Source organism: Neopsephotus bourkii, unplaced genomic scaffold (genome assembly GCF_033783945.1).
Source record: "Neopsephotus bourkii isolate Nb327-2 ecotype Australia unplaced genomic scaffold, CSIRO-AGI_Nbou_v1 NB_1525, whole genome shotgun sequence".
Classification (NCBI taxonomy): domain Eukaryota; kingdom Metazoa; phylum Chordata; class Aves; order Psittaciformes; family Psittacidae; genus Neopsephotus; species Neopsephotus bourkii.
Genome location: NW_026902001.1, coordinates 679,329 through 705,858, shown reverse-complemented (window position 1 = coordinate 705,858; position 26,530 = coordinate 679,329). Strand labels below are relative to the sequence as shown.

The 26,530-nt window shown below is 41.9% G+C and overlaps 1 protein-coding gene across 1 annotated transcript in view; it reads left to right on the top strand.

Moving 5' to 3' along the window:
• The first annotated feature begins 2,394 nt into the window (after nt 1-2,394).
• The window catches only part of ZCCHC14 (zinc finger CCHC-type containing 14), a 50,449-nt gene continuing 26,313 nt past the window's right edge, over nt 2,395-26,530 (top strand). The window contains exons 1-2 of the mRNA XM_061369956.1: nt 2,395-3,166; nt 16,941-17,064. Coding sequence (XP_061225940.1) covers nt 2,603-3,166; nt 16,941-17,064 — 688 coding nt within the window. The 5' untranslated portion in view covers nt 2,395-2,602. The remainder of the gene's footprint in view (nt 3,167-16,940; nt 17,065-26,530) is intronic.

Below are 26,530 nucleotides of genomic sequence, written 5' to 3'. Positions count from 1 at the left end.
CCCAACCAAAAAAAGTTTAAACTTTTATCTTGCTACAGACCAGGCAATCATGAGATACCCAACTTTGAGCACAGCGCAGCCCTGTCAGGATGGATTAATGCTGGGATAAAGACGCCAACATAAGCAGAAAAGCCACCGAGGAACTTGGTGTCCTTATGTCTACTGCTGCGAATCAATGCAAACCTTTCCTAAGGGTCTGAGAGCACTTCCTCTGTTTTCCGCTTTATCCCTTCTTCCAACAGACAACACTGGGCACGGCAGGAAAAGGAAGCACATATGGTTTGCACTCAATGACAGATCACTACAAGGAAAGGACACAGAGAGGCTGTGGGATTTTCAAGGACCCTCTCACAGCAGGAGTCTGCGGCACAGAAGCAGAGTTGTGCAGCTTTACAATATATGACATTATGCAGCCCCAGTAAGCATCCTTTGACTGCTTACTCTTGCATTTCAGTACAGCTTCAATAAACGCACTTGATGGTCTCAGATATTCCACAGGGAAATAAAAAAGGATAAACTACCAGCATTTGGAATTTTTGTGGTGTGGCAGCTTGCCTTTGCAAGGTGTACAACGAAGTTTCTAATAAGCCATCACCCAAAGGAATAAGCCTTATTCTCTTACACAATACCAACACAAGCATTCACACAACTCATGTGACAGAAAGCAGCCCGCATCCGGGCGCAGTGGGCATCCCATAAAGATCAACTCAAGGCAAAATGCAATTGTGCTTCTAAAAACAACAGTGTCAGAGGTTTTGTTTATCTGCGTTGCAGCAATATTGCACTTGCTAAAATAAAACACTCTCTCCCCGTCTTCCAAGAAGATTACCATCATATAAAAACCAAGTCTGGAATCATTCTTTGCCTGCCTGGGGCTGCATTTAAGAATGTTATTCCTGGCCTGCTCCACTTAAAGATCACCACCCGTATCATTTATCTAGCTGATGTGCAGCCTGGCTACCGGGCTGCAGCAGACACACAGCCAAGTCCCATGGAAAAATGGTCTGGAAAGAAAAGAAAATGATGTGTTGGCCTCTTGGTTGCTGGATGCCATCCATGCAACCCATAGTCAAGCCTAAAGACAATAAAGGTGCTTCAAGAAGTGCATTGTTGTCAGCGAGAACCCCGGTTTAGAGTGGGAATGTGCATGCATTTAAGAGGTCTTTAGTGTCGCTTATTTCCGCATTTTTAAAGGTAATCTGAAATCAACTACCCAATTGGCTTGGACCACAGAGCATGGTTTAATTTGGTGAGGCTGCTCAGGCAAATGCTGGTGCCAAAAGCTGTTGGCATAACAAACCCAGCAGCATCTCATGCCATATTGCACCCTTCTGCTGTGCCTTTGAGGCTCTTCACCATCCTAAAACAACAGGTAAGAGAAGAGGGCAGCATGGCCATTCCCTCTGCTACTCCGTAAGCTCCTCCCGGCTTGAATGAGGATGCTTTTGACTGCAAAGCAAGGGAAAAAGGACACACTGACCCACAACACATCAAGCAACGAGCACAGGAAGGCAGTCAGTCACCCAGGCCCTTCTCCAGGGTGACCCTCTCCCTGAGGGGGGTGACAGGAGCCCCAGGCCCACATCAGTCACCAGAGCTCCTCCGCGGTGTCCAGAGCAAGGCACAGCCATGCCCTGAGGGGGGTCACTGCCTCAGGCCCGGCCCCACAGGCGGTGGCAGCACTGGGACACCCAGCAGCGCGGTTCTCCACCATGGCCTGCGCGGAGCTCCGCAAAGCCCCCACCCCTCGCCGCACCCCGCACAAAAAGAATAGGCTGCCCCCCCCACCCCGCCTCGCCTATTTAGGGGTCCTTTCCACCAATCAGCGCTAGGGGCGGGATTAACGCGGACTACAAGGTGTTGATTGACGAGCCTCTGAGACGCCTCATTTCGCCGGAGAGGGAGCGGGTGGAGCCAGCGTGTTGGCAGCCAATCACCAGGCGCGAGTAGACAGCTCAGCCAATCCCTGTGGCGGTGGGCGTGGCCCGCCGCGGGGTCAGACCGGGAGTGAAGGCTCTCTACCGTTCCTTCCTTTCTGCCTCCCGCTCCGCTGCCGTTAGGACTTCTCACTGCGGGATCCCTCCGCCGCTAAGCGGCAGTGCCCGCACTGGTCCGTGCCCCTCCGCCTGCTCGCTGCTTTCCAGCGAGGGATTATTTCCCGCGGTAGTGGCGGCGGCGGCGGGGCGGCTCCAGCGCGGCGGATGGAGGCAGCCGGCGCCCGGCTGGGAGAAGGAGCCGCCCCGTAAGGGAGGAAGGACGCGGGAGCGCAGAGGCCTGCTCGGTGCCGCCGGGCCCTACCGGGCAGGGACCCCTCGGCCAGGCCGCACCTCAGCGCTCGGGCCTGCGCCGCCGGCGGCCTCCCTCGGCGGGGACCGGCCCGGCCCTGCCCGCAGCCGGGGGCTGCCCCCCGCGCTCCTCGCCGCCGGGCCCCCTTGTCCCCCGGGGGCCGGGCTTGTCGGGGGGTCGGGAGCGCGGAGGGGGACGCTTAGGGGGTGTCGGGGCGTCGGGCTTACGGGCCCCCCTCGGTGCGCTGCCGCCGGCTCTCTCCGCCGCGACCCTCAGCAGGGTGTGCGCCCTCCGGGCCGGGGGAAGGCGGAGCACCATGGTGGAGAAGCGGTGCCCGCGGCTGCAGCGGGACGGAGTGTACCGCTGGTTCTCCGAGCTGCCGTCTCCGCAGCGTGTGGAGTTCCTGTGCGGCCTCCTGGATCTGTGCATCCCGCTGGAGCTGCGCTTCCTAGGCGCCTGCCTGGAGGACCTGGCCCGCAAGGACTACCACTCGCTGCGTGACTCCGAAATCAAGGCCAACAACCCCGCCGACCTGGGGAGCCTCACCAACCTGACGGACGAGGTGGTACGCAGCAAACTGCTGGTGTCTCTTGCTCTGCTCGGGTCTGCACACCGAGAGGCCGCCGGGGTCCTCTTCCGTACCCTCACCCACATCGATTCGGTCATCAACAACTATGGGCTACAACTCAACGAGGGCCGCACAGGGGATGAGTTCCTGTTGCTCTTTACAATGGCATCCAACCATCCTGCTTTCAGCTTCCACCAGAAACAGGTCCTGAGGCAAGAGCTCACTCAGATCCAGAATATCATGGCCAGCACCAGCAAGAATCCAAGCACCTCTACCCTCAACACCATGGCAACCTATCCTGGCTGCCATAAGGTGGGTATCCTGCTTTTGCACACCATGGTGGTACTGCTGTAGGGCACTGGGTTGTGTCTTAAGCTCTGGTTTTAAACCTTTGTTTTAGTACAGGCATTCTAGTGATAAATGGCAGCCTGAAAGACTGATGGCGATCACTTGGTTGGTTGATGATGGGGATGAATAACTGAGGGCAAAAAGAGGGATGCATGGAGTTCTTGTGGATTGTGGCATTCAGGTAGGAAGAAGTTCACAAGCTGATCAACAGGCAGCAGTATAAACCTCAACTGGTTGCTTTTGGCAGTACCTGTGCTGAAGGGACAGTCCTGCCAGTTGTATGGAAGACTAGTGATTTAGTACGGGAAGCAAGCATGTGGGTTTGGAAACAAGTATCTGTTTAAAAGTTTCCCTGGAATAAACCGGAAAGGAGAATCAGCTTAAGAAGTAGCTGTCCAGTGGCAAAGGCATCTTGGAGTGTCTGGATTTTGTTCAAACAACTGTAATGGCAAACATTTTTAGTTTCTGATACTAAAAGAAGTGTGGTGGTTGCCTGTGAATCTTCTGGCTATTGATCATGGTGTCACTGGTTCACTGTTACTAAGTTGCTGTTTGTTCATTCAGCTGCCAGCAGTTAAGGTAGGCAGTAACATTTTAAGATGTGCTGTTGATTATTACATATGTTACTGAGTGCTTAAGTGCTCTTGGGATGCTGCAACTTAGGGAGTCAAGCTGTCTTTCTGACTGAATTTAACCTACTTGAAAGTTCAAGCTAAGTGCCAGCTAGGCGGTGGGTGCGTGTGATCAGTTAACAGGCTGTAGCTTTTGAGGGTGTATGATCTCGGCCAGAAAATAACTGTGTTACCCTTCTATTGGGAAAGATGGTGTATATCTAATGGCTATGAAAATCCCTGTGTTGGAGTGGGATCCTAAATAAAGCTTTTTCTGAGGGCTCAGTACAGATTGTGTTGAGTGTTCGATTCCAGACTGAGAGAGCAATCTATGCTCAGTCTTCCCCTGAATACAAATTTCCTTCCAGTTTTGTTTCTTCTAACAGTGCTGCTTCAATTGTAAAATTTAGATGAGTATTATTAAATTTCGTATTTGTCCTAATATTCCCTTCCTATGTCTTTAAACAGTGTTTTTTCCTGACATTTTATTTTAAGGGGAAAGAACAAGGTATGGGATTGCCCTTCTCTTACGTTTAAACCTATATGTAAATAAAACATGGAATGAAAGATTTCATGCAGAGTGTAGAAGGGTATAATTGAAACCAGAAAAAGCTTCCTTTCAGGTGCTTAACTACTTGCAACTTCCTTTATTCAAAAGATGCATGGACCTAGGCTTGAAAGGGAAGACTGTAAATCAGATACAAGTTTTCCCAAAATAAGGTGAGTAAAAAAAGATAAAGTTCTGTGGGCAGGAACTTTTTTTTAGAGTATGCTTTCAAAGCTTCACAATAGCCCACGGTTTATGTGGCTGAAAAGCTCTTCCACTATTTATGTCAATCTAAGATGGACGGAGAATCCATTCTGGCATTTTTTTGTGCAGCATAAGACACATAGGACAGTCAATTGATGTTTTTTGTTCTTCTGCACTCACTGAAGGGTTGGCTCTTTGAAAATATATATTTTTTTTTAAATAAGTGTTGAACACTGGCTGCCAAGTACAGGATAGTTGGAGGGAACAAAAAAGATGACTTTGCTTTCATGGTCTCTTGAATATGCATTTTGTTTGAACAGGTTTCCTTTATGATTGTTGAACATTTTCAGTGTTGATAGCTGGGTAATTTTGCTACTTTTAGAGTAAGCAGTTGGCTTAAAACAGGAGTTGGATGAAGCAAGTGGAAAAAACCATGTCTTTCTCCATTCAGCCCAGTTTAAATATGCACAAATAAATTCCAACACTGTGGACTTCGATCTTGTGATGTTACCAAGTTATGTTGTGACAATACTTGTGCTGTAACATCACTTAAAAAAACAACAGTACAGATGTCAAGAGAAAGTGAGCGGCAGTGGGCTGCTGCCTGCCAAGAGTCCCGTGCTCTTCATCTTCTTCAGAACTGGAAGAGAGTTTCCTCCCCAGTGCCAGCACTTTCTCATCACTCCTGTTGCTTTACTACATCTGGAGTTATGCAGAGCTGGTCCTTGAAGTCAGTGCTGCATGTTAAACTGTGTGAATGCTGCTCCTATATTCTCAAGTGTAAACCTCTTTGAGCTCATCCTTAAAAAAAATGAGCTGCAGAAATGGCCACCATTTGAGGTCCTGAGAAACTTTGGGAAGCTGGAATGGCGTGGATGTGTAACGGCATGCAAATAGGGAGCTCTTTGTGAACAGGGCTAGTTATCCTTCAGAGTTTCTCTTGTGCCAAATGTGGGAATAGGGACTAACACTTCTGTGACCACAGTTTCTTCTGTGTAACTAGAGGCCCGTTACAGTTTCTGATGACTTACATTTAACTTGTTTATTCAGGGAATTGCAACAAAAAGAGTTGAACAGTGTTCTTGTTCTCTTTGCAGAAACAAATGGAAATGTGCTGCTTCTCCTTAGTCCTATTAAAGTATGACCCAACTTGATCTTAGCTACAATGTTTTTCCAGAGGATTGGAGCTTGCAGTCGTCTTTCCATCTCCTGTCTCTTTCACATCTTGCAGTGAAATCTCTTTAAATTGTGAAGAGACTGAACAGTTGATAGAAAATTACTGCAAACATTTCATGAGACTTCAAGTTACTTTGTATCATTAACCAACTTTATCTACCCCAAACAACTGCTTTTTGTTGTTCTCTTCTACTGTCTGCTGCAATTGCTGGCTACAAGAAGCCTCCAAACAGCTGTCCATATATTTTTGCTTTAATTTGTGCTTTTCAAAATGATTCTTGGAATATATGAATCTTAACAGGGAAAGGTGGCTGTGGCTGGCTTTACGTAGGTCAGTAACTATTAGATTCATAGTTTCTACTTGATAGTACAAAATTAACATTTTTTCCTTGCCCCAAGTAATGAGAACTCTGCCCTCTCTACAGCAGACTATGGCTTTAGTCCTTGTTAAGATGTTAATTTCTGCCCCTTATCCTCTGTGTTCTTCTGGCTTTGAATGGTGCCGGTGCTTGCAGGACTTGAATTGCAAATTCTTCAAACCTTTTGGCTGTAGGCATGAAATCTGAGGTGGTAGTATGGTTTTTAAGGACTGAAACAGTGCAATTGTCTTCAAATGCAGCCCAGTCATATGTCTGAGGAATCGGGTCTTTAAAAACTTTTGTTCCTGAAATTAACAGTAATAGGCCTTTTTTTTTTTTTTTTCTGGAAATGTTGTGACTGAGTTTTCAGGATAGTTTTGTACCTTAGGATGCCTATTCAGGTGTCTTATACCTTTGCCACAAAGGAGATGGAATGGTTTTCTGGCCAGCCTTTTGAAGGCTCATTTTTATGCTTATGTATAGTGCTTAGAGCTGCTAATTCTGCTGTTTTCCTAGAGGAGGGAGGGCTGGAAGCATCAGGGCTCACAAAAACCAGTAGTCAAATGTCTCCTGCTGTGTATGTATATATGCAGGTGCTTTGACAGGCAGACTGGCACTGCTGAATCCGTGACCAGCAGAAAAGGGACAAATGTTTCAAAGATGCCTCCTAACATCTTGAACCACTCATTCAGACTTCTGCTGTGTGTGCCTTGTGACAGCAAACAACTGACTTTGCTATAGGTGAAAACTTAATCACTTGGGACATAACTCCCAGAACTAAAGGAGAAGTTATTAATGAATCTGTCACTGTATTTCTTGGACTTGCTTTCATCTACTGAGGTCATTCTGTAAAAACAAGGAAATAAGATAATGCTTTGGTTGCTTACTTAGCTGTGCTAGCCAGCTATGGCAGGAGCTCCTCAGTGCAATTAGTACCATGATCTGGTTGAGGCTTCAGCTGTAGAATCGGGGTCATAAATAGTAAGTCTGACTATAGTTTGTTTGCAGCTCAATGGAAATAAGAGTCAGTGACATTGTAGTTATGTGACTGTTCCAGGTTGGTATCTTATGAATGGGAAAAAAGGTTCCTGCCGAGTCAGTTTCCAAATACTGCACCAACATCTATTTCAAGTTTCTAGCATAAGATGCTATTTTTCAGTTGTGTTAATTCAATAGGATCATCCAAACTTTCAAAATAACTAAAGACTGTGTATTGGGAGTGGTGCAGAGCTGATGTTCTGAGAGGTCCATTTCAAATAACGACACCTTTCTGCACTGTTTGACTCAGGTGATTGAAGTTACATACTCCATCTTTAGAAATATTCTGATTTTTATTCTGTCTGTGGAAGGATGAGTTGGAAAAAAGCCCTATTACTTGTTGGGTTGAAACTGAGCCCTTAAGGCCTCACGGAGTCAGCAATCTAAGTATTCAGTGATCTATGCCAGCTGCCATTATGGCTTTTTTGCTAGCTTTGTGCTGATAGAATAAATATGAGAAACCTAATTTTCAGGCTCCTTACCCACTGAACATGTTTCATAGCTTTAGATTTCATAGCTTTGGTAGATTACCATGTTAATAGCAGTTAGCTAGGATTAGAGGTGTTTATTCACTGATATCAGTAGTTGCTATCTCAGGAATTATCTCATTTTCAAAAACATACAAACCTCACCTCGGGAGCTGTAGTGGCAGGTTTTGCAGCTTCCAGCTGTGGACATGTGCCAGTCTTTGCATGTCCTTATGGTATTCTGGGTACTTGAGGCAACACTGTTTACACACACCTCTTCATGTTCCAGTTCAGAAATGTGATGCTTCCAGTTCTGGCTCACTTCCTACTGATACTCTCATTTGAAAGTTTTTGTGACTCTGATAAAATGATTGAGTCTCAAACCTGCCATATTTTCAGACATGAGCTTGGCATACGAAGGAATCCTTGGAAGACAATGGTTTCGTGTAGTAACATTAATTGCCACCAAATTCACTTTGCCTGATTGTTGAGTTTAAGAACCTAAATCAGTTTGCTTGGAAATAGACTTTGCATTCAGACATCAGGGCCAGCGCAGCCAAAAAAAATCTGTGTTGAGCTAATAATGTTGTTTTTTCCGTGAACTGTTTTCCCATATTTTTGTGCAGGCTGAATCAAGTTTTTGTTTCAAGAGTACATTTCACTTTTTAAATTGACTCTTTTTATCTTTCCTTTTCTCCTGCTAATTACCTTGTAACTGTTAGTTGTCACTTAAGGCAACATTGAAGTTGCTTATCTCTCCTGGAATTAAAAGGCCTCTTGTAAGGGTGTTGGGTGTTTTGAACTGTACCATACTTCAAACTGATTTAATTGAAGCTGTAAAAGCTCTGTGGAGATCCTGCTTGGAAAAGCAGAGGCCAGCAGTAATTAACCACACCTAACAAGCATTCCAGTGTCCAACTTCAAAGGTACTGAACAGCATCCTTTGTTGGAAGTATTTAGCCATTTGCTTTAGTGTTAGGGTAGAGCTCTGGTTCCTCTATGGACTTCTCAGTGCTTCAGTGTCTGTGTTGTTTTCCCCTTGAGTGCTCTGTAAAGGGATGTGTATAGTCGTCTTCTGTACTCAAATACTGCACTGACCATTTTCCTACTTGCTCTTGAGTGCTTTTTCTCCTCCAAAAAAAAAAAACACCAAAAGAGGCAAATATGGGAACGTTATTCCTAAGAATATAGGTAAGTATTTCTGTGACTCCATGTATATGAATCCACAGAAATGCTAGATCTAATTGTCTGTTGAAATGAGAACCATTGTCATGCTTAAACTAGAATTTAACTTTACTCTTAAGCAAAAGAATTGGAGCAAGTAAAATTGAACTTGTTCTCTGTTTAGATTTGAAATGGATATTAAATCTAGCAAAGAGATGCTGATATGGTTCAGATACATATTTCTTTGCATGGGTTTTGTAATGAGCAAACATCAGAATTCCTTGCTCTTGCCTCATGCTAAAATAGAATTTTTGCTTTGGTTCCATTTGTGTAATTATCCAACAGTAAGCACTGGAAGGGATCTTCTTTTTAATTGTGTGTTCTGGCCGATAATGGGCTTCAGGATATTTGTAAATAGCTGAAGCGATCCGGAAATAATAAGATCAATTACTTAAGAGTAAGATCTCAATTTGAATTAAAGACCTGCCAAGTCATGGTGATAAATAGTGAAAGTGAACTTTTTTCATGCTTATTATGAATTATTTTCCAGTGTTGCCTTTTTTCTCACCATAGTAGTTTTATTAAACTCAAGCCATTACTTAAGTGGTTATTGGAGGGGAGGGAGGAGGAAGGAGAAATCCAATTCAGTGGATTTGTGTCTTGTCAAATAACACCTGCCAACCTTGTTAATTGGTGAATTCTTGCAGAAGAGGCTGGAGTGGCAATGAACCATTCTACCAGGGAAAAGCTTATGGAGTCATTCCTTGATTTATACTTCAAGTTTTAGAATTGCTTCTTTCACTGGCCTTTTACCTCCCAAATGTAAATGCTGGCCCGGTGGAAGTGATTTTCCACCCATATATTGGCAACGGAAGTAGTCTAGCTCCAAAGTCAACATAATATTTATGTTTTAAAGGCAGATACCATTAAGGGATGGAGGCTTGTAGAATGGGTGGGACCATGCTACTCTTTGAATGCTCATGGTAGGTGTAAGGTGATCTTTGCTGCTGGTGGCTATGCTTTTAGGCCTTTACTTTTTGGTGGCATTCAGGTGAAGAAACAGGGACATGTTTGTACATCAGTGCTGGGATAGAGAGCAGTAGTGCCTCTTTCAAGGTCTGGTTAAGCAGTTACCTGTTTTGATTCTGAAGTGCTTTTCATGATTGGTTTGTAAAATATAGATTTGATTTCTTTCTTTTTGTTTGTTTGAAGGGAAAATAAAAATATTTCTTGCCATCTGTCCTTTTTTATTATCAAATGTACCTGATGCACTGGAAATCTAGAATGGAAGTGCCTTGAATTACCAGTGTGAGTGAACTGGTTGCATTTGCAGCTTTTCTATGTAGTAAACTGTGGAGGATCAGGTAGATGAAACAGGCGGTTGTTTTGTAGCTTATTTGTATTAATGTTTGTGGGTGTTTTTTGTTGCCTTCTATAATTTTTCCCTTTAGAGTTCAAACTTTTCACTCCATACAGCTTTTCAGCAGGAAATCTCATGAATTGCGCCTGTTTGGCATCTCCCATGGTTAACTGTTGGAGACTGTGTAGTGGTGGCAGCAAACATTGCATTAGTTTAACGTTAAAGAATTCTGAAACTTCTTTGCAGAGCACAGCTTCACTTATTTGTGGTGAGTGCACAAACTAGTGCTGTCAGGTATTTTGAAGTGTTTGATTTGATTGTCTTGAATGACAAATGCACAGCAAAACATAATTAGTCCAGTTACTCTGTGGTAGGTTTATGTTCCTAATATTGACAAAGTATTTGCAATTATTTAAGCAAAGAATTTTAGGTGTAAATTAGTCTATAAATTACAACTCACTTTTTTGGTCCATCTGCTCTGCTGAATTTATAATGGAGCCTTGGAGCAGGTGTGTGATTGTCCCACGGCATTTAAGTACTGTATGCCTCATTTCATCCCAGTAATGGTCTCACAGGACAATAGCATGTGATCTATTACCCCATTTCACTGTGAATTACCTCTTCACCCTTTGTGTTCAGAGATGGATACCTTTTTACCAGCTTCCCATGCGAGAAACATTGACACACCTGACTTGATTGCCCTCCTGCTTACATCTTTTTTGGTAGACATAGCTGTTAGAACTGCATGAATTTCTAGCACAAGCCAGACACTTTCAGTTGCATTTATGTCCCAGCCCAACAAAGAAAATAAATGTGTACATTTAACTGTTGAGTGGTGTTGAGGACTTCAGTAGATATGTGAAAAATTGGTTGTGTTTGTGTGACTGTTCCTTAAACATCCAAGAGCCCAGATCTTCCAAAGGAGTATTTGCATATAGAAGTAACTGCAGAACTGATGCTCAAGGCTATGGTTTCACAAGCAGCGGGGCAGACTAATGGCTTGTTTTGAAGAGAAGACGGTTGCTCAGTTTTGGTCCTCTTGGTTTTGTAGTCTCAGTAGGTTTTGAGTGTCAGGTCCTTGCACTGGTTGTTTCTGGCTCAGACTTAGCCTACTGAACAATCTCATGCCCCCATAGAGTGACATCTGAGTGTCAACAATGCTTTTCTTTCCCAAATTATTTGGGAACCTGAGTTATGTCTCTCTATTGGGAAATAGCACCTTATCTGCCTGAGCATGCCAGGGCTGTATTCTTGCCATCAAGCTTCTGCTGGAGCATTTTTGCAAACAGGATTGCTCTATGTTAAAGACCTTGGTGCTGACCTTAAAATAAACTGCTGTAAATACTCATTAATATGAAAATGACAGGAGCAAAGTTGATTTTATTTCCCCCCACCAGACTTCAGTGCTCCAAGCTATGAATGCACTTTTACATGTTACCTGCATCACTCTCAAGCGTGGAGGTCAGTTTATGATTATGAAAAGCCTTATTTAATGGAGGCTTCCAAAGCAAATATTGTCAGAAGCATTTATCATTGGGACTTTCCCAGTGTATCACTGGCCATTTCTGAAAACTAAGTTTTATGTGAAAATGTTTTCCTGCATGAACAGTGTAATGCAGGACCTAAATTGCATACCTAACTAGGAATAGAAATCATACTTTATTCCCTCAGATCCTATATCCGAGGTTGCATGCATACTGTAGGTAGTAAGCTATGTTGATCTTTAGTAATTGGCTCCACTTCAAGCTAAATCAGCAAATTCTTTGCTATTAAACCATGCATTTTCTGTGTTCTGTTTAGTTATTTTTAAAAGGAACATATAATTGCTGTTTTGCTAAAATTCTTACCACATGAAATTTCACTTCTATCAGTCCTGTTATTTTTATGAAAGACTCTGCTATACTAAATGTCAGGGATTGTGCCTGGGGCACCAAGCTAACAGTTACTGAATTTGGCTTCACAGGTTTACTGTTTTCCATTGACTTCCACTGTCTTGGACAGTGGCAGACCCTTTTCAGGTAGCAGTGGCTGAAGGAGAACCCATTGAAGTAACTGCTCCTGGTTATTTTGTTGTGCAGTTAATGTCTTGTTTTCTGTGTGCTTTTTGATGGATCATGGGGGTTTATAGAGATTTCTAGAACTTTCTTTTTTTTATTTCCTCTCCCAAGGTGATCTACGCCTGTTACTGTATCTCTGATGCTAAGGAAAAAAAGAAAAACATCACTGCACTGCCAAAAAAAAAAAAAATACAATTGTTTGCTGGCAGGTAGAAAGGGGAAAGTGTGATAATGGCTAAAATATTAGCAGTGGCTTCTGGTACCTTGACATGTTTGCCATCAACCCCTGAGTCAAAACAATTGTTCCACTTCTTGCTGACTCCTGGGGGTGAAGGGCTTCAGGGTGGCATTCTGTGATCCTTTAGTCTAGCCTTGTTGGGAAGGCTGTGCTTTTCAGTTTTGGTACTGATTTTATTACTATAGAGAATGACGTACAGAAGAGTTCAGGCTGAGCCTTGGTCATTAGATAGTTGTCCTGGGTTCAGCAGCAGCAGTCATTTTTCTCCTTCTTAGTAGCTGGTGCAGTGCTATGGTTTTGACTTTCAGCCTGAGAACAGTGTTGATAACACCGATGTTTTTAGTTGTTGCTCAGTAATGTTTAGTCTGACCAAGGACTTCGTGAGTCTCATGCTCTGCCAGGGAGGAGGGAAAGCTGGGACGAAGCAGAGACAGGACACCTGACCCAAACTAGCCAAAGAGGTATTCCATACCACAGCACATCATGCCCAGTATATAAACTGGGGGCAGTTACCCAGAAGGGCTAGATCACTGCTCGGTCAGGCTGGGTATTGATCAGTGGGTGGTATCCTATGCTCTTCCCTTATTATTTCCCTTATCATTATTATTATTGGTGGTAGCAGCAGTGGTTTGTGTTATACGTTAGTCACTGGACTGTTCTTATTTCAACCCGTGGGAGGTACATTCTTTCGATTCTCCTCCCCATCCCTCCAGGAGCAGAGGGATGAAAGGGGGAGCAGTGAGCGAGGACTGTGTGGCTGATTTATGACAGAGCTTAAGCCACAACAGTAGTGATGAATTTTCTTTATTATTTTCAGTTATGACTAGTACTTTAACTTGAAATTCAAGAGACAGTCTACGTTTTAATCTGGACAATCAGCAGTTCATCTGTGAGCCAGATGCTTTGCTATGGAGGGAGTAGACATCATTAAGAATTGCATAAAAATAGGTTAAGAAACTCTTCTGCACCTATTTGAGTGGTACATCTCCTGGAGCTGTTGAAGAAGCCACTCTCATGTTAAAACAATTTATAGATAATCAAGTGAAACTATGGCTAGGTAGAACAGAGGGCTTTCCTTCTCCCTGGCCCTCTACAAAGTGCTGTGCTCATGGCAAGATATAGTGAAGAATATTTCTATTCCTTTAGCTCTCTTGGGTTGCTGTTTTTCATGGACTGTTTCTGCTGATGTTCCCAAATAATTTCAGTTGAAAGATCCAAAGTCTTCTGTTCAGATGTCTTATGCTGTACCTCTCAGACCTTGAATGATTCATGAATTTTTCTGCACTTATAAATTGTCACTCCTGTGGTTTTATGATCTATAGCCTGGGCCCTTCTGGTTTGTGAGGCCAGCTTATCCACCTTTATGGTGGACTCTTACTGATTTAGAAAACAAGCCTTTTAACAGTTCCTGAACAGCAGGTCCTTACTTTTTAGTAGCATCTTGACTTTCTTGAGAGATGTTACAGACCCTAAAAGACTTAAAACAATTTACATATGATTTCTCAGAATCTTTATCTCACTGGAATACCTTGTTCTTTATTGAGAATCTAGTGGCTGCTTACTAGTAGTTGTGCTGAGTTGTGTGGGATTACAGTAATGTCCAGGTACAGTGAACGTTCCTCCCAGAATTGGCAGGACACTGACTTTCTACAGTTGAATTACCACAAATCCTTTCTGGGCATCTCTCTACTGTCAAGCTTTTGCCAATATTTCTCCCACTTCTCCTAGGACAGTGTCTTCTGCAGTTCATAGCTCATGGGTTATTGTTCCTCTGGTTTGTTTGGCTAAAATTGAAATAGAAAAAGAAAAGTGTCACTATTTCGGAAATAAAACTTAGGTTTGCAAAACATTTTTCATCATTTTGCTTTTCCTAAGCTAATACAAACCTTTGCAGTATTGGTATGTTTAAGTCAGTGGAAAAAATTATTTAAAATTTGGAATGAAAGCTTCAAGCAGTCAGATTCACTGGTTATAACCCCATTCAGCTCGCTAACAAAGTGCTCCATTTGGAACTAATCAGAGCTTTGTGATTTTTCTAGGCCAGTTTGAAACTGCTTTCCTTTGATGTGTGGCTGAATCAGACAGTATTTGAGCTCAGTCAGTCAAAGCATATGGGCTAAATTAGTCTTTACCAAATATATAAAAATTAAGTCTTTATGGAAAGAACTGGAGGTTATGTATAAACAAGATGCGAACTTCAAACTGCACGTGATGCTTATCGTAAGGATGATGGAGAGAAGGAAATATGAGATAAGAAGCAATATGTTGTAACAAACGGCTTGTTCAGAGATTTTTCTGAAGCCATGTGGCTATGTTCTTACTCAGTTTCATGTAAGTGTTTATATTTGCTGACTGTTCTGAATATTTAGAACCTGGTTGTTATAGATAACATAGTCTTGCTTGAATCTAATTTTCTAGCTTGCTATGTTACCCTCTTGCTCTTATGACGTCTCCCATGGCCAGGAGAATGGTGGTGTCAATGTGCAGTCTGCTGGAACTTCCTCTCAGCAGTAGTCCACTAGAGTGAGGGTTTAATGAGTTCCAGGAGAGAGACAGTGTGGGATAAGCTTGGGTAAAGACTGACTCTGGCAAGGAGGCTTAAACTATTCTTCACCCTATGCTCCCTCCCGATTGATGTTTAATGGCTGGTCTTCCTGATGTGAAAGCTTGGTATTACGGTTTTGTTACTGCTGGAAAGCTGTACTGAAGAACCATGCAAGTGAACTTTATTTTTTTGATCAAAAAGTAGACTTAACAGTGCTGACAAGTAAAGCAGGTACTTGTAATCCTGCTGTCTTCTGACACTCACCTGTCCTTCTAGATTGATTTGTTTGCATGTATAAGCTTTCTTATGGATGTCAAGTATACCAGGCCTTTCACTTGGGCTGCTTTAAACTGCATATAAATCTATAAATGTCAGTCTTAAAATGGAGCTTACAATAGGTAATTTTAGAGTAAGGATGTGCTATTTTTGACTCGCATTGTGTATTCTGGCTGATGTCAATGTTTAAAGCTAATGGTAGGGTGAGCAAAGTATTGTTTTAAGCTTAAATTGTCCTAAGTCACACCAGGCTCACGTAAACAGGGTCTGAAAGAGCCTTTTTCCTTCCAGGGACCTTTAGTCACTGATATTGGTTACCATGAATAAGGGATAGCTTCTCATGATGTGGAGACACAGGTTTTCTCCTGTGATTTGTGAAAGATTGAAATTGATGCTAAATTCTCATTACAGCTCTCCATACCAGGATTTTTCATTGATTTAAAATGTGTGAATTGAAATTAAAGTGATGCATTAGTTAGTATGAGTGCTTTTGTTAGTCTTAACTACCTATTTAGAGCACACTTACCTCTTTAAGAGATTTGAACCCTTGTGTTCTGTGCTGCTAATGTAACTGTTCATCCACTTCTGCTTCTCATTACCTAGAAAACCAGAGTAATTGCCTTGCTTATGAGGCAGGCGTTGAATGTTATGCTACAAGTAATAGATGTGTTTTTGTTGCTACATTATTTTGAATGCTCTTGTGGACAGCAGCTTGTGGGCAGTGCTCAGTTCTGCCTCTTCTGATGACTTCTGGTTTTTTTTATATAGCTTTAATGGTGAAAGTAAGCGTTATTATGCTAAATGCAGTTTAGAAGGTAGGTGAAGGCCATGAGGTCTGTTTTGATGATGCAGCATTCTGCTTGGGCATTTTTACTGTGCTATTTTTCATTGAAATACAGTCACGACAGCAAGCTTTTAAAGACAAATTTTATTTATTTATTTTTTTCCCACTAAATTGAAATACAATTTTGTATTCTGCGTGGAAATACTTTGAAATGCCCAAAACAAGGAATTTGTTCACCACTTCCCATTGGCTGGTGAATTGGGAAGACAAATGCCGTCACTCTGATCATCCTCCGCTTCTTTCTCATCCCTCAGCTTTCTATGCTGAGCATGATGCCATAGGGTATGGAATATCCCTGTCCTGGCTATGTCGCTTTCCAACCCCTTGTGCACCCCCCAGCCTGCTCACTGCTGGGGTGAGAACCAGAAAAGGCTATGTCTAAGCACTGCTCAGCAGTAACTAAAACATCTCTGTATTACCGACACTGTTTACAGTGCAAATCCAAAACACAGCCCCATACCAGCTATGATGAAGGAAGTTAACTTTATCCCAGCCACAACTAGCACAATGACATAACAAAAACAGGATTAGTTTTCTTCTTGAAGAGTTAAGAAATGCAGTGTGGAGAGGTTAAGGATCTTGCAATATCTCTACAATTGACTGCTGTGTGACTATTGTTTAACAAAGAATTAAACATTAAGTAGCTTTATAGATTAGCCAGAATAATCTAGATTTGTGAATAGCTGCTGACTGAAACAACTCCCCTAACTGTTACTTGTGGAATATCAGTAGTAACACCCCTTGGTTCTAGGAGAGGCAAATTTCTGACTGCCATCAGTGCTCACTCTGGAGGAAGACGAGATGTTTGCACATTCCCTCTGTTTATTTTATTGGATTTTTGTGTCTTTCCAGGTCACGCCAAGGTCCGAGACCCCCATCAACAGTGTCAGCAACAGTCTGGAAAATGTACTACATACATCAACACATTCCATTGAGGAGTCATTACCCAAGAGGCCTTCGGGGAAACACTCCAAAGGTGTGTCCTTTTCTGCATGCGCACTTCCAATGGGGGAGCAAACTCATGTATCTTGGTGGCAACTGATGTTATTTCAGTTGTGATTGGAGACTGGGGTTTTGCTTCTGAGCAAAGGAAGCCACAGAATGGGTCTTGTAGTAAGGCTATCAGTGAAAAATGGTCATCAGGAGACAAGTATGTTTATTTTTCTGTTGGAGAAATAAGCAAGAGCGATCCTTATAAGCTGAAATACCAGCTTAGTTCTCATGGAATATTGTATTCTCAGAGTGACTATCTCTTGACACTCCACCTCTCATTCTTATAGTAGCAGGTTATTTCTTGGATGAAACATATGGTGTGTTGCTTTACTGGGGAGAGGAGAAGGCATTTGAGTTAGGCTTCTACTTCCACCTCTCTCTTAGTTCCAGAATGTGTAAGTGAGAAGCTGGGGGAAGAGGAGTGGAAGACAGGAGAGAAAACTTGCACCTTTTTCCTTCTCTGCTGTTACAAAATAAGTCCTTATTTTTGCAATGCTGACCTGGCTAAAAGCTGGGCTTAGCAAATTAGCGTTAACAAGTACGTGTTCCATTTCCACACTCCAGGCTAGGATTACAAATATTAAAATGTCGAGGTGAAAATGTGACTAATAGTAATTTTTTTTTAAAGGATATGAAAAGCACTGTTAAGTGAGGAAAGCCTTTGAACCGTGAGCTGCTGTTTGTAGTAGCAAATAGCTACTTTTTGTGGTATTAATAAAAATAGTTCTCTATGGCAGAGCTAATGTAGGGGAAATGCACCATCACATTAGCAGCACTACTATATTGCCTTTAAATGTCACTAAAAAATATTGCCATGGACCATATAATTTCTTTTTATTTGGAGTTTATTTTTATTTGGAGTTGGTCTCTGCCATTGGCTTTCTGCATCACTTTGGAAATATAGCTTAGTGCCACATAAATGGTGATGAAGAACTTCAAAGCACATCTTCACTCAGAGGAGCCGATACAGATCGGAAAGGGTTACATATGCCAAGAAAATGTTCTTAGCTTGCCTGGACCAGGCCTCCTTTTCTGTGACACACTCAACTAGAATCCCAGAAGCTGTAAGCAGCAATAATATTTTATAGCAGAATAGTGCTGTAAGTAGCTATTTCTCCAGCTGTAAAAACTATCAGGGTAGAAGAAAATGCACCACTAAGCAGAAGCATGGCTAAGGTTTGTGGCTTTCATCTGATTAAAAATAGGACAGGGTTCAACACTGTTTTCATTTGTACTCAGTGATTGCTATTCCAGTACCATATATGCCAAGATTAGTCATGGTGCACTGTGAAAATTAATTAGGTTTTCCTCTGATCTGTTTTTCTTTTATAGAATATCTCCTTAGTTTTCAGAGAATGTAGCTTTTTAATTTATAGATTGCCTTAGAGATAGTCGTAAAAGGAGTCATGAAACAAATACAATTTTCTTACTAACTGAAACTCTGCTTTCTGGTTCACCAGTAGGAAAGATTGTGTTGAGTTCTTCTTGATGTACGATGTGTCTGAGAGGGAGTTCTGCCTCTTCAGGTTGGAGTAACACTGAAGATTTGCCAGCTGGAGCCACCATTGCTCACTTAAATTTCTGATTCTCATAGCAAACGGACATCTTTTAATTTGGCAGGACCCCCAAACTTTTTAACCTAGAGCACATGGAATTGTCATGTGAGTATAGGATGGACAGGTTGCATGACCACTTGTGTAATTGTTGTGTCAATATTTTCTAGTGAGCCTTGTTTCAGAGAGCTTGAGAGGACAGGATTGCGTCTCATGGTCAGTTGGGGCTGCTCAGCCTGGAGAAGAGAAGGCTGCGTGGAGACCTCATAGCAGCCTTCCAATATCTGAAGGGGGCCTATAGGGATGTTGGGGAGGGACTTTTCATTAGGGACCGTAGTGATAGGACAAGGGGTAATGGGTTGAAACTTAAACAGGGGAAGTTTAGATTGGATATAAGGAGGGAATTCTTTCCTGTGAGGGTGGTGAGGCACTGGAATGGGTTGCCCAGGGAGGTTGTGAATGCTCCATCCCTGGCAGTGTTCAAGGCCAGGTTGGATGAGGCCTTGGGTGATATGGTTTAGTGTGAGGTGTCCCTGCCCATGGCAGGGGGGTTGGAACTTGATGATCTTAAGGTCTTTTCCAACCCTAACTATTCTATGATTCTAAAATAGTGAGCTGCCTAAGTCAGTTGTTCCACTCTTGGCAGAGTACCGTAATTGAAAGTGTCTAAGTTAAAAAGGCTATAGCTGAAACAGAAGAAAAATGAAAAAAATCATGAAAGGTGCAGTATCCATTGTGCTTAGATGGATTAGAGACAGTTTGTATTAATCCAGTGACTGGTTTTAATCCTGATTTGCAGAAATGTTAGTAATTTAACCTACTCTGTACGTAGTTGAACAGAGAATGGGTTTGTAGTAAGCTTGGACCTGAAAGCTATCAGTGGCTTTATCTCTTCTAAACCACACTTTGAATCTAGCTTTTAGTATAAAAGATTTCTAGTTTGCATACTGAAGACAGATGAGACGAGTGGAGTATAACCCTGAATACTCCTTTACTAACTGTGGTGGGAGTCTGTATGCAGTTCTGTTTGCATCAAGTGGTTAATTGGAAACATTCATGCGTGCATCATAGAATCATCGTGTAGAGACTTGTCAAGTACATAACTTCTGAACAATTTCACCATCCTACCTGCACAGAATATTGCTGCCTTGGGAAACAAATTTATACAGTGAGTGTCACTGAGAAGCCTTTGTTTCAGAGGCCCAGCTAACTGTGGGAACACTGTCAGGCACTGGGCTCCTGGATCCATACTGTAATGCCCAACTTGTTGGGAGTGGTGACCAGCTGGGGGCAATCATATGGTTATTTAGCAAAATTCATCAATTTTTATACTGGTCCTTCAGTCTTAGTTAAAACCCCGTCTCCCTTCTGCATGTATCAGTGCTAAAGCAAGGCAAACCAGATGGACATTTCTGCAAAGGAAAAGTTATGACACTAGGCACATCATGTAGCCGTTGACATAAGCAGTTTGGATATCTGCCCTTTATCTGGACTTTAATTTGTAAAATAAAGTTCAAAAATTTGTCCTATCCCATTTAGAAAAATTGTGGATGGGTATTGACATAGAAGGATGTGAACCTCCTTTGGACTGTCATAGCTGTAACATGCATTATGAATTGTGCTCTTTACTGATATCTTTTGGTGACTGAGGATTGTTCAAACCTGTTCCCACAGATGTGGAAGTCAGTTGAAGGTAACATCAGTGACTGGCTATTGTGCCTGTAAACTGCACACAAGCACAGATTTTAAGATACTGACAGATCTCACAGGTCAAGGAAAACATAAGTAGATACAGACTGTTGTGATAACCGAAATTCCAGGCATGATATGTCGCTATATCTTCGTGGGTTTTTTCCCCTGTTTCTAGAATCTAGCCAGGTTTTAACTACATCTTTAACACTGATCTGAACAAAACAATCAAATTCAGATGAGGGTTGGGCATCTTTTGCATACTGCGTGAGCTGAGTATTTTTCTGTCTTTCTTGTTGTGCCCTAGGCTTTTTCCCACAATACTACAAAAGTTGAACCAGTGCAAGCATAGCTGCAGGTGTCCAAAACTGGAATCTACGTTTCTGATGTCAAGATAAGATTTCATGCTTGCAAATGCTTGCCTGATAGGCACATACTTCAGCAACAGTGCAGCTGCATAGTGATGGTCCCTTCTATAGGCAGGTTTGTGTTTCCCAGCACAATACCAACAAAGTCAGCAAGCTTATTTCAGGTATTCTGATTGCTGGTTGTCTGAAACTAAGGATTTTACCTTGCATTTTACGGAGAGGCACTTCAAACCTTTTCCTGGTTTCTGACCTGGGTGGTTAAAGAAGGTTACTGGTTAAAAATATAACACTCACTAGCAACTTCTGTTTTGTGGGCAATCCTGTGTTGGTAGCTAAGGGAAATGGAATTACTATGTCAAAGTCCAGAATGAGCTATCAGACCTAGGGGAAGTCCCATTCGCCGAGCTAATCTGTAACAAGCCTATGGATGCAGAGTTGTTCTGATCTTGTGTGGCAGTTCTCGAAAGGGAGTAGTTGGGTGCCAAAGCTGAATGAAAAAAATCAGCTTACTTTGTATTTTAAAATACAAAAGTGGTAGGAATTTCCTCTCCACCAGAGATGTTATTAATTACTCCTACCGTGTGGTTCCAAGCAGAATGATCTGGCTGATAGGTGAAAATCACTGTAGGCAAATACTACTCTGTGCATGTGACATATTTCAGCAATGTATGAAATATGCTCAGTGGCCACAGCATATTTTCCAAAAGCACAGTGGAATAAAGAATATTAGACCAGATGCTAAAGTGCAGAACAAAAGAATGTTTATAATAAAGGCAGTGTAAGTCGCAAAACGTCACCATGCAGTCTTCATACTGTAATTTCTCATAATACTGAGTAAAATTTTGATTTGTCACAGCCTCTGTTTTAAATGTTCTGCAGTGGAAGTTCTGTGCTGGTATTTATAAGATGTGCATTGCTGCTGTGAGGCTTTGCAGGTGGCACTTACCACTGTTTTCCTCCATTAAGCAGTCTGGAAGATGGTTTGCTTGACTGAACAAATCCCATTTTGTGCGAAGTGACAAAAAATCCCCTATTCTTGTCTTTCCTGTATATTTATCTTGCCTTTCCGCTGTTGCCACACAAAACCTCAAAATTGTTTCCCAGCCAGTCTGATTTCAAACGAAGCAACTGTTGAAATGTGATCCTTATATAGTGAAGCTGAATCACAATCCTTGCAACACATGCATCTAATGATAGACACAGACTGCTTTCTGTGGACAGAGAGGAGTAAAGATGTAAAATGGGTGCAGTAGGCTTTATTCTACAATCTGTACTCTATTTTGGTACTCCTGCTGAGCACAGTAAAACTTCTTCCTTAATTGAAGGTCCTGTTAGCCCACATACAGGTTTCTGCAAAGCTTCAACAGTGTGCCAGGCTAGAATAAATACACAGGATAGCACATGACTTACTGGACAAAGGCTGCTGCAGTCTGTGGGCGTGAGGAAAAACAATCTTGAGAGAACATACAGTAGTGTATTGATACGATTTTGAGTTAATATTAGATTGTAAAATATATTCTCGTTTGCAGCAACCCCCTTGACCTCAGGTAGGGTACAGGTTGCAGGGAGGTTAAACTGATTGTTATGTGCAGAAAGCTTTGGTATCTGAACTTGCATTACAATAGTCAGTAGAAATGTGTGGTGTAAGTTATCCAGAACTTCTAACTACTGTTTTTGCTACCTGATTTATTTTCCTTGGCAAAACGTATTTGTATGGTCTTACACCTTTTTCTGTCTCCCACTTCCTTGTATCATTCTTTGTCCACAAGAAACCAGACTGCAAGAGCTCTCTTAGTGGCAACCAACAGCCTTTTTCTCCTGAAATACTGCCCACCAGTTGTTCAGCCTGTTGAAGGCAGGGCAAAAACAGGAGAAAAAAAGCTCTGAAATCCTTTTGGTTCAGGGTCCAGACTTTACAGTGCCTTGTTCAGCATCAGTTGTGTAGCAGGATTATTCTATTTTTAAGTATATACATCATCTCTAATAATATTGGGTCAGCTACTGTTAGGGTAGGGCTTAAAGAAATATTTGGGCTATGGTAATCCTTCAGGAAAAAAATCTCCCTCTACCAACTGTATGTAATTTTTTTTCAGCTGTTTGTATATGTCTTCATTCATCTTGTCTCTGAAGTAGAGCTTGGACTCCAAACTTCAGCAGTGTAGGTTGTTAGATCACATAAAAGGCATTTCATTCCCGACTTACTGTCTCGAACATAGTGGTCTTACAAGTATCAAGTGTTTAGAGTTAATTCTAGCAATCAAATCAAAGGATTAGTGTACTTTAAAAAAAAGTTGTTTTCATGTTGCATATTTTCCCCTCTGCTAGAAGATTATTGCATATTAAGTGATATCTTGAAGCCTGTATGTTGCGTAAATACTTTGAAGCCTATATGTTGCATAAAGATGAAGATGCAGCTTGGTCTTCGGGCGTTGGAGTTCAGCTAAGGTTGCAGGCCTACTTTGGCAATAAAGACAATACTGAGGAGCTGTTCAATATGGTTTAGAAAAAATCAAAAGCATTGCATTTCATCTGAAGTCTTTACTGATTGTGCAATTGTACAATGTGCTTATGTAGGCAGGCATTGAAGCCCATTTTCTGCCTCCAAGTCAGAGGCCAGGTTAAGTAGCTCATCCTTGGGCTGTATCAGAGCTGGGAGAAGAGTTCCATGCTCCTAGGGCTGTACTTGGGACTCTGGCGAATTTGTGTTGTTAACTGTTAATAAGTTAGCTTTTATACTCAAGATGTTGGAGTCAGTTTGGGTTTGTCTTCCTTGTTACCACCCTTTCCACATAACAAGACTGGTAATGTCAGATCAGGGATTGCTGTGACAAGATGCAAAGGCGGAGGAGGCCAGAGTGCACAGACTCTTGTAACCGAATGAAAACAAAAGTGCTGATCTGGCTACTCATGCAGTAATTGTCATAACCTTTTTGTGCAAATAGTCCAAGGTGCTCCATACTGAAGTTTGGAAGTCATGGCCTAGATTCCTTCAGAGCCCTTTCTGGTTCGCAAGCACCCTACATGAGGACTCTAAAGTCTACCCCTTGGCCAAGAGCTGCAGTGAGTTGACTTCAGTGGACAATCATTGTATGTCTGGTTACCAGTGTTTTCAGTTCAAGTTTATAAGGCTTCACTAATGCACACTTATTGTAAGCAGTTTTATTTTGCATATATTGTATGCCTTGTTCACATCTCATACAATATTTATATCAAGTATATGCCTAAGGGCATTATCTTGAAGCTGTTGAGTGCTTCTTTTTGAGCTTCTTGCTTGTTTTGCCTCAGTAAAGGTGGTGGAATCACTCTGCTTGGGCAGCTCTGTCTGTCCCTACCTTATTAGCTGTTGAGCCTGTTGATTAAATTAATCTAAATTTGACAGAGGCATTTGGAGTTATTTACAGTAGTGTCTGAATAGAAGAGACTCATTCATGCTTCAATCAAGAGGAGAGGTAAGAACAGTTCAGCCCTTACCCTGTTTTGTCTGCCCAGACACTCACTGTGTTTGTTTTTTCTGGACTAGAAGCAACATGTGCTGATTGTTGCCCAAGTTGGCAGTTCAAGAGAGTCCTGTGCAAATCACTGTAGGGGCTGCAAGCCTGAACTGGCATCCTGAGGAAGTAAGTGGGTGTGCAAAAGAGAGGCAGGTGACCTGCAATGGTGTGGGTGCCTGGGGAAGGGAAGTAGCTAGTTACCAGTGTATGTTTAGGGACTCTGGAAAATTTAAGGTAGATCTGGTAAATAGGAAAGTAGTGTTGTTGTATGTCTGTTGTAGGTGATGAAGGACTTGAGTCTCTGCAGAGGAGGAGACGTACAGCATAGATCCATGGAAATTAAGGCTTCATTTTGCTCCTTTCTGATTCATCTTCTTTTATTTCTTCTTATATGAAGATTCGTTCTGAATTTATGTACTGGGCAATATGTTTTTCTTACTAAACACTAGAAAATTACCAGCTTTCTGCTAAAGTAAGGTTTGTCAATGAATCACTTGATTCTGAGTACTGTGAAGCCTGTTCAATTTGGCTTTAGTGGGAGTTGGATGGTATTTCTGTTTATAATAATTTAGAGTCAAGCTACTCTGAAAAAAACCCCCAAAATTCTAAGAATAGTATGCTGGTAAATTCAGCCATGCCAAGGGGTTTGCCTCACTGTAATGCATTCCTTGGGCAGACTCCTGATCTTAGTTGTCAATATCTAAATGTGAGACTAAAAACTCATATTTAACACGATTTTCATGGCTCTTTAGAAGCACAGGAGGCAATACTGAGGCATGTACATTCCTAGAAGGACCTTCTTTTATTGGCATTCATGTTTATGAAGTCCTGGAAGTGTCTGCAGTGGCACATCAGTTGCTAATGCAGATGAAATTAAGAGCCATTACCTCAACAGCTATGGAAGCAATAGCATGACCTTCTGCCAGTAATGAAAACAACATAAGCAACTTGATCTTTTAATTAAAATTGCATTTAATGAGCAAACCCAGCTTTTCTCAGATCTTTAGGTAATGGCTTAATGCAGCGCATCTGCTGGAAAAAAAATGTGGCAGAGTCAGAATAAAATGAGTGTGAAAATTTTACCTGGTGGAACTAATGCTTAAACCTGATTTAATACTGAAAATCCTTTCTAAAGGCAGGGGGTGGGGAGAGGAGATTTGAAATTTAGAAACTTATTGAAGGATAAAGACATGTCAGGCAGGAATTCAAGAAAAAGTGATGTTGAACATTAACTGCTGATTCTTCGTTCTTGGCACTTCGTGCTGCAACCTGATGGCAAGTGTCTCTCACTAGGGCTGGACATCTCTTGTGTCTGCTGCTTGAAGATTAAGGGTTGTGTGGAATGTTCAGAAATGCTCAGCTGTTCATTGCATCCCTTTAGAACTTAACACCCCTTAACATCTGGAAGTGTCTGTTTTGAAATAACCCCTTTCACTGCCATGTTAAACAGAGGGATACAGGAATTTACAGTAAGTGGCTTGCTTTTCCTTATAAACTGAATTAGACAAAAAAATCACTTTTAAGAGGAAAATAAGTGATTCACATGTGTTCCTAGAAAACCATTATCTATCTCCTTGCCCATTTTTTTTTACATGGTATCACAAGTGTACTAATGACACAAAGGCAATTTTCTTGTGTATGGCATGCTTCATAAGCTTTTATAGCTGGTTAGCTGTCTGGCTGGGGTTAAACCACGACACCTTTACATTTAAATTGTTTTTTTTTCTCCAAAATGTGTCTCTCTGAGGGCAATAGGCTTAAAGTAAAGCAATTCTGTCAGTAGCTGGGGTTTTTATAGGTGCCTGCGTATACATGTTAGAAATGCTTACATTCCTCCCAGGTATCTTTTGTGTCCATCTGAAAGATCATGAGAACTTAAGGTAAGTCTTGGGTTTTGTGCTTGACTTTTGATGTCAAAATCAGGCTTAGAATTCTGACACTGAGGCTTTTCTCTGCAGGTATGGGAGGCTGTTTTCACAAGAATCAGAGTACAGCGTAGAAAAGATAGCAGACATTGCAGGACTTGAGATAACTTCAGAGAAATTGCTGGTATTTGGACCTGGAAACAATAAATTGTGGTTTCATGTACAGTAGTAGGTCACAGGATTGAGATTAATTCTCCTTAGTGATATTTGGACCTGGAAACAATAAACTGTGGTTTCACTTAAGGTAGTAAATCACAGGATTGAGATTAATTCTCCTTAGTACTGAGCACTGTCATGACAGACTGATCTGGTTTGGAAATGAGGAGGTGGGTGGAGAGGAGGAATGAGAACATGTCACCAAAAACAAGGTTACTTTACCAGCAATTTTCTTTCCCTACTACTACAGCAAATATTTCTTTACTC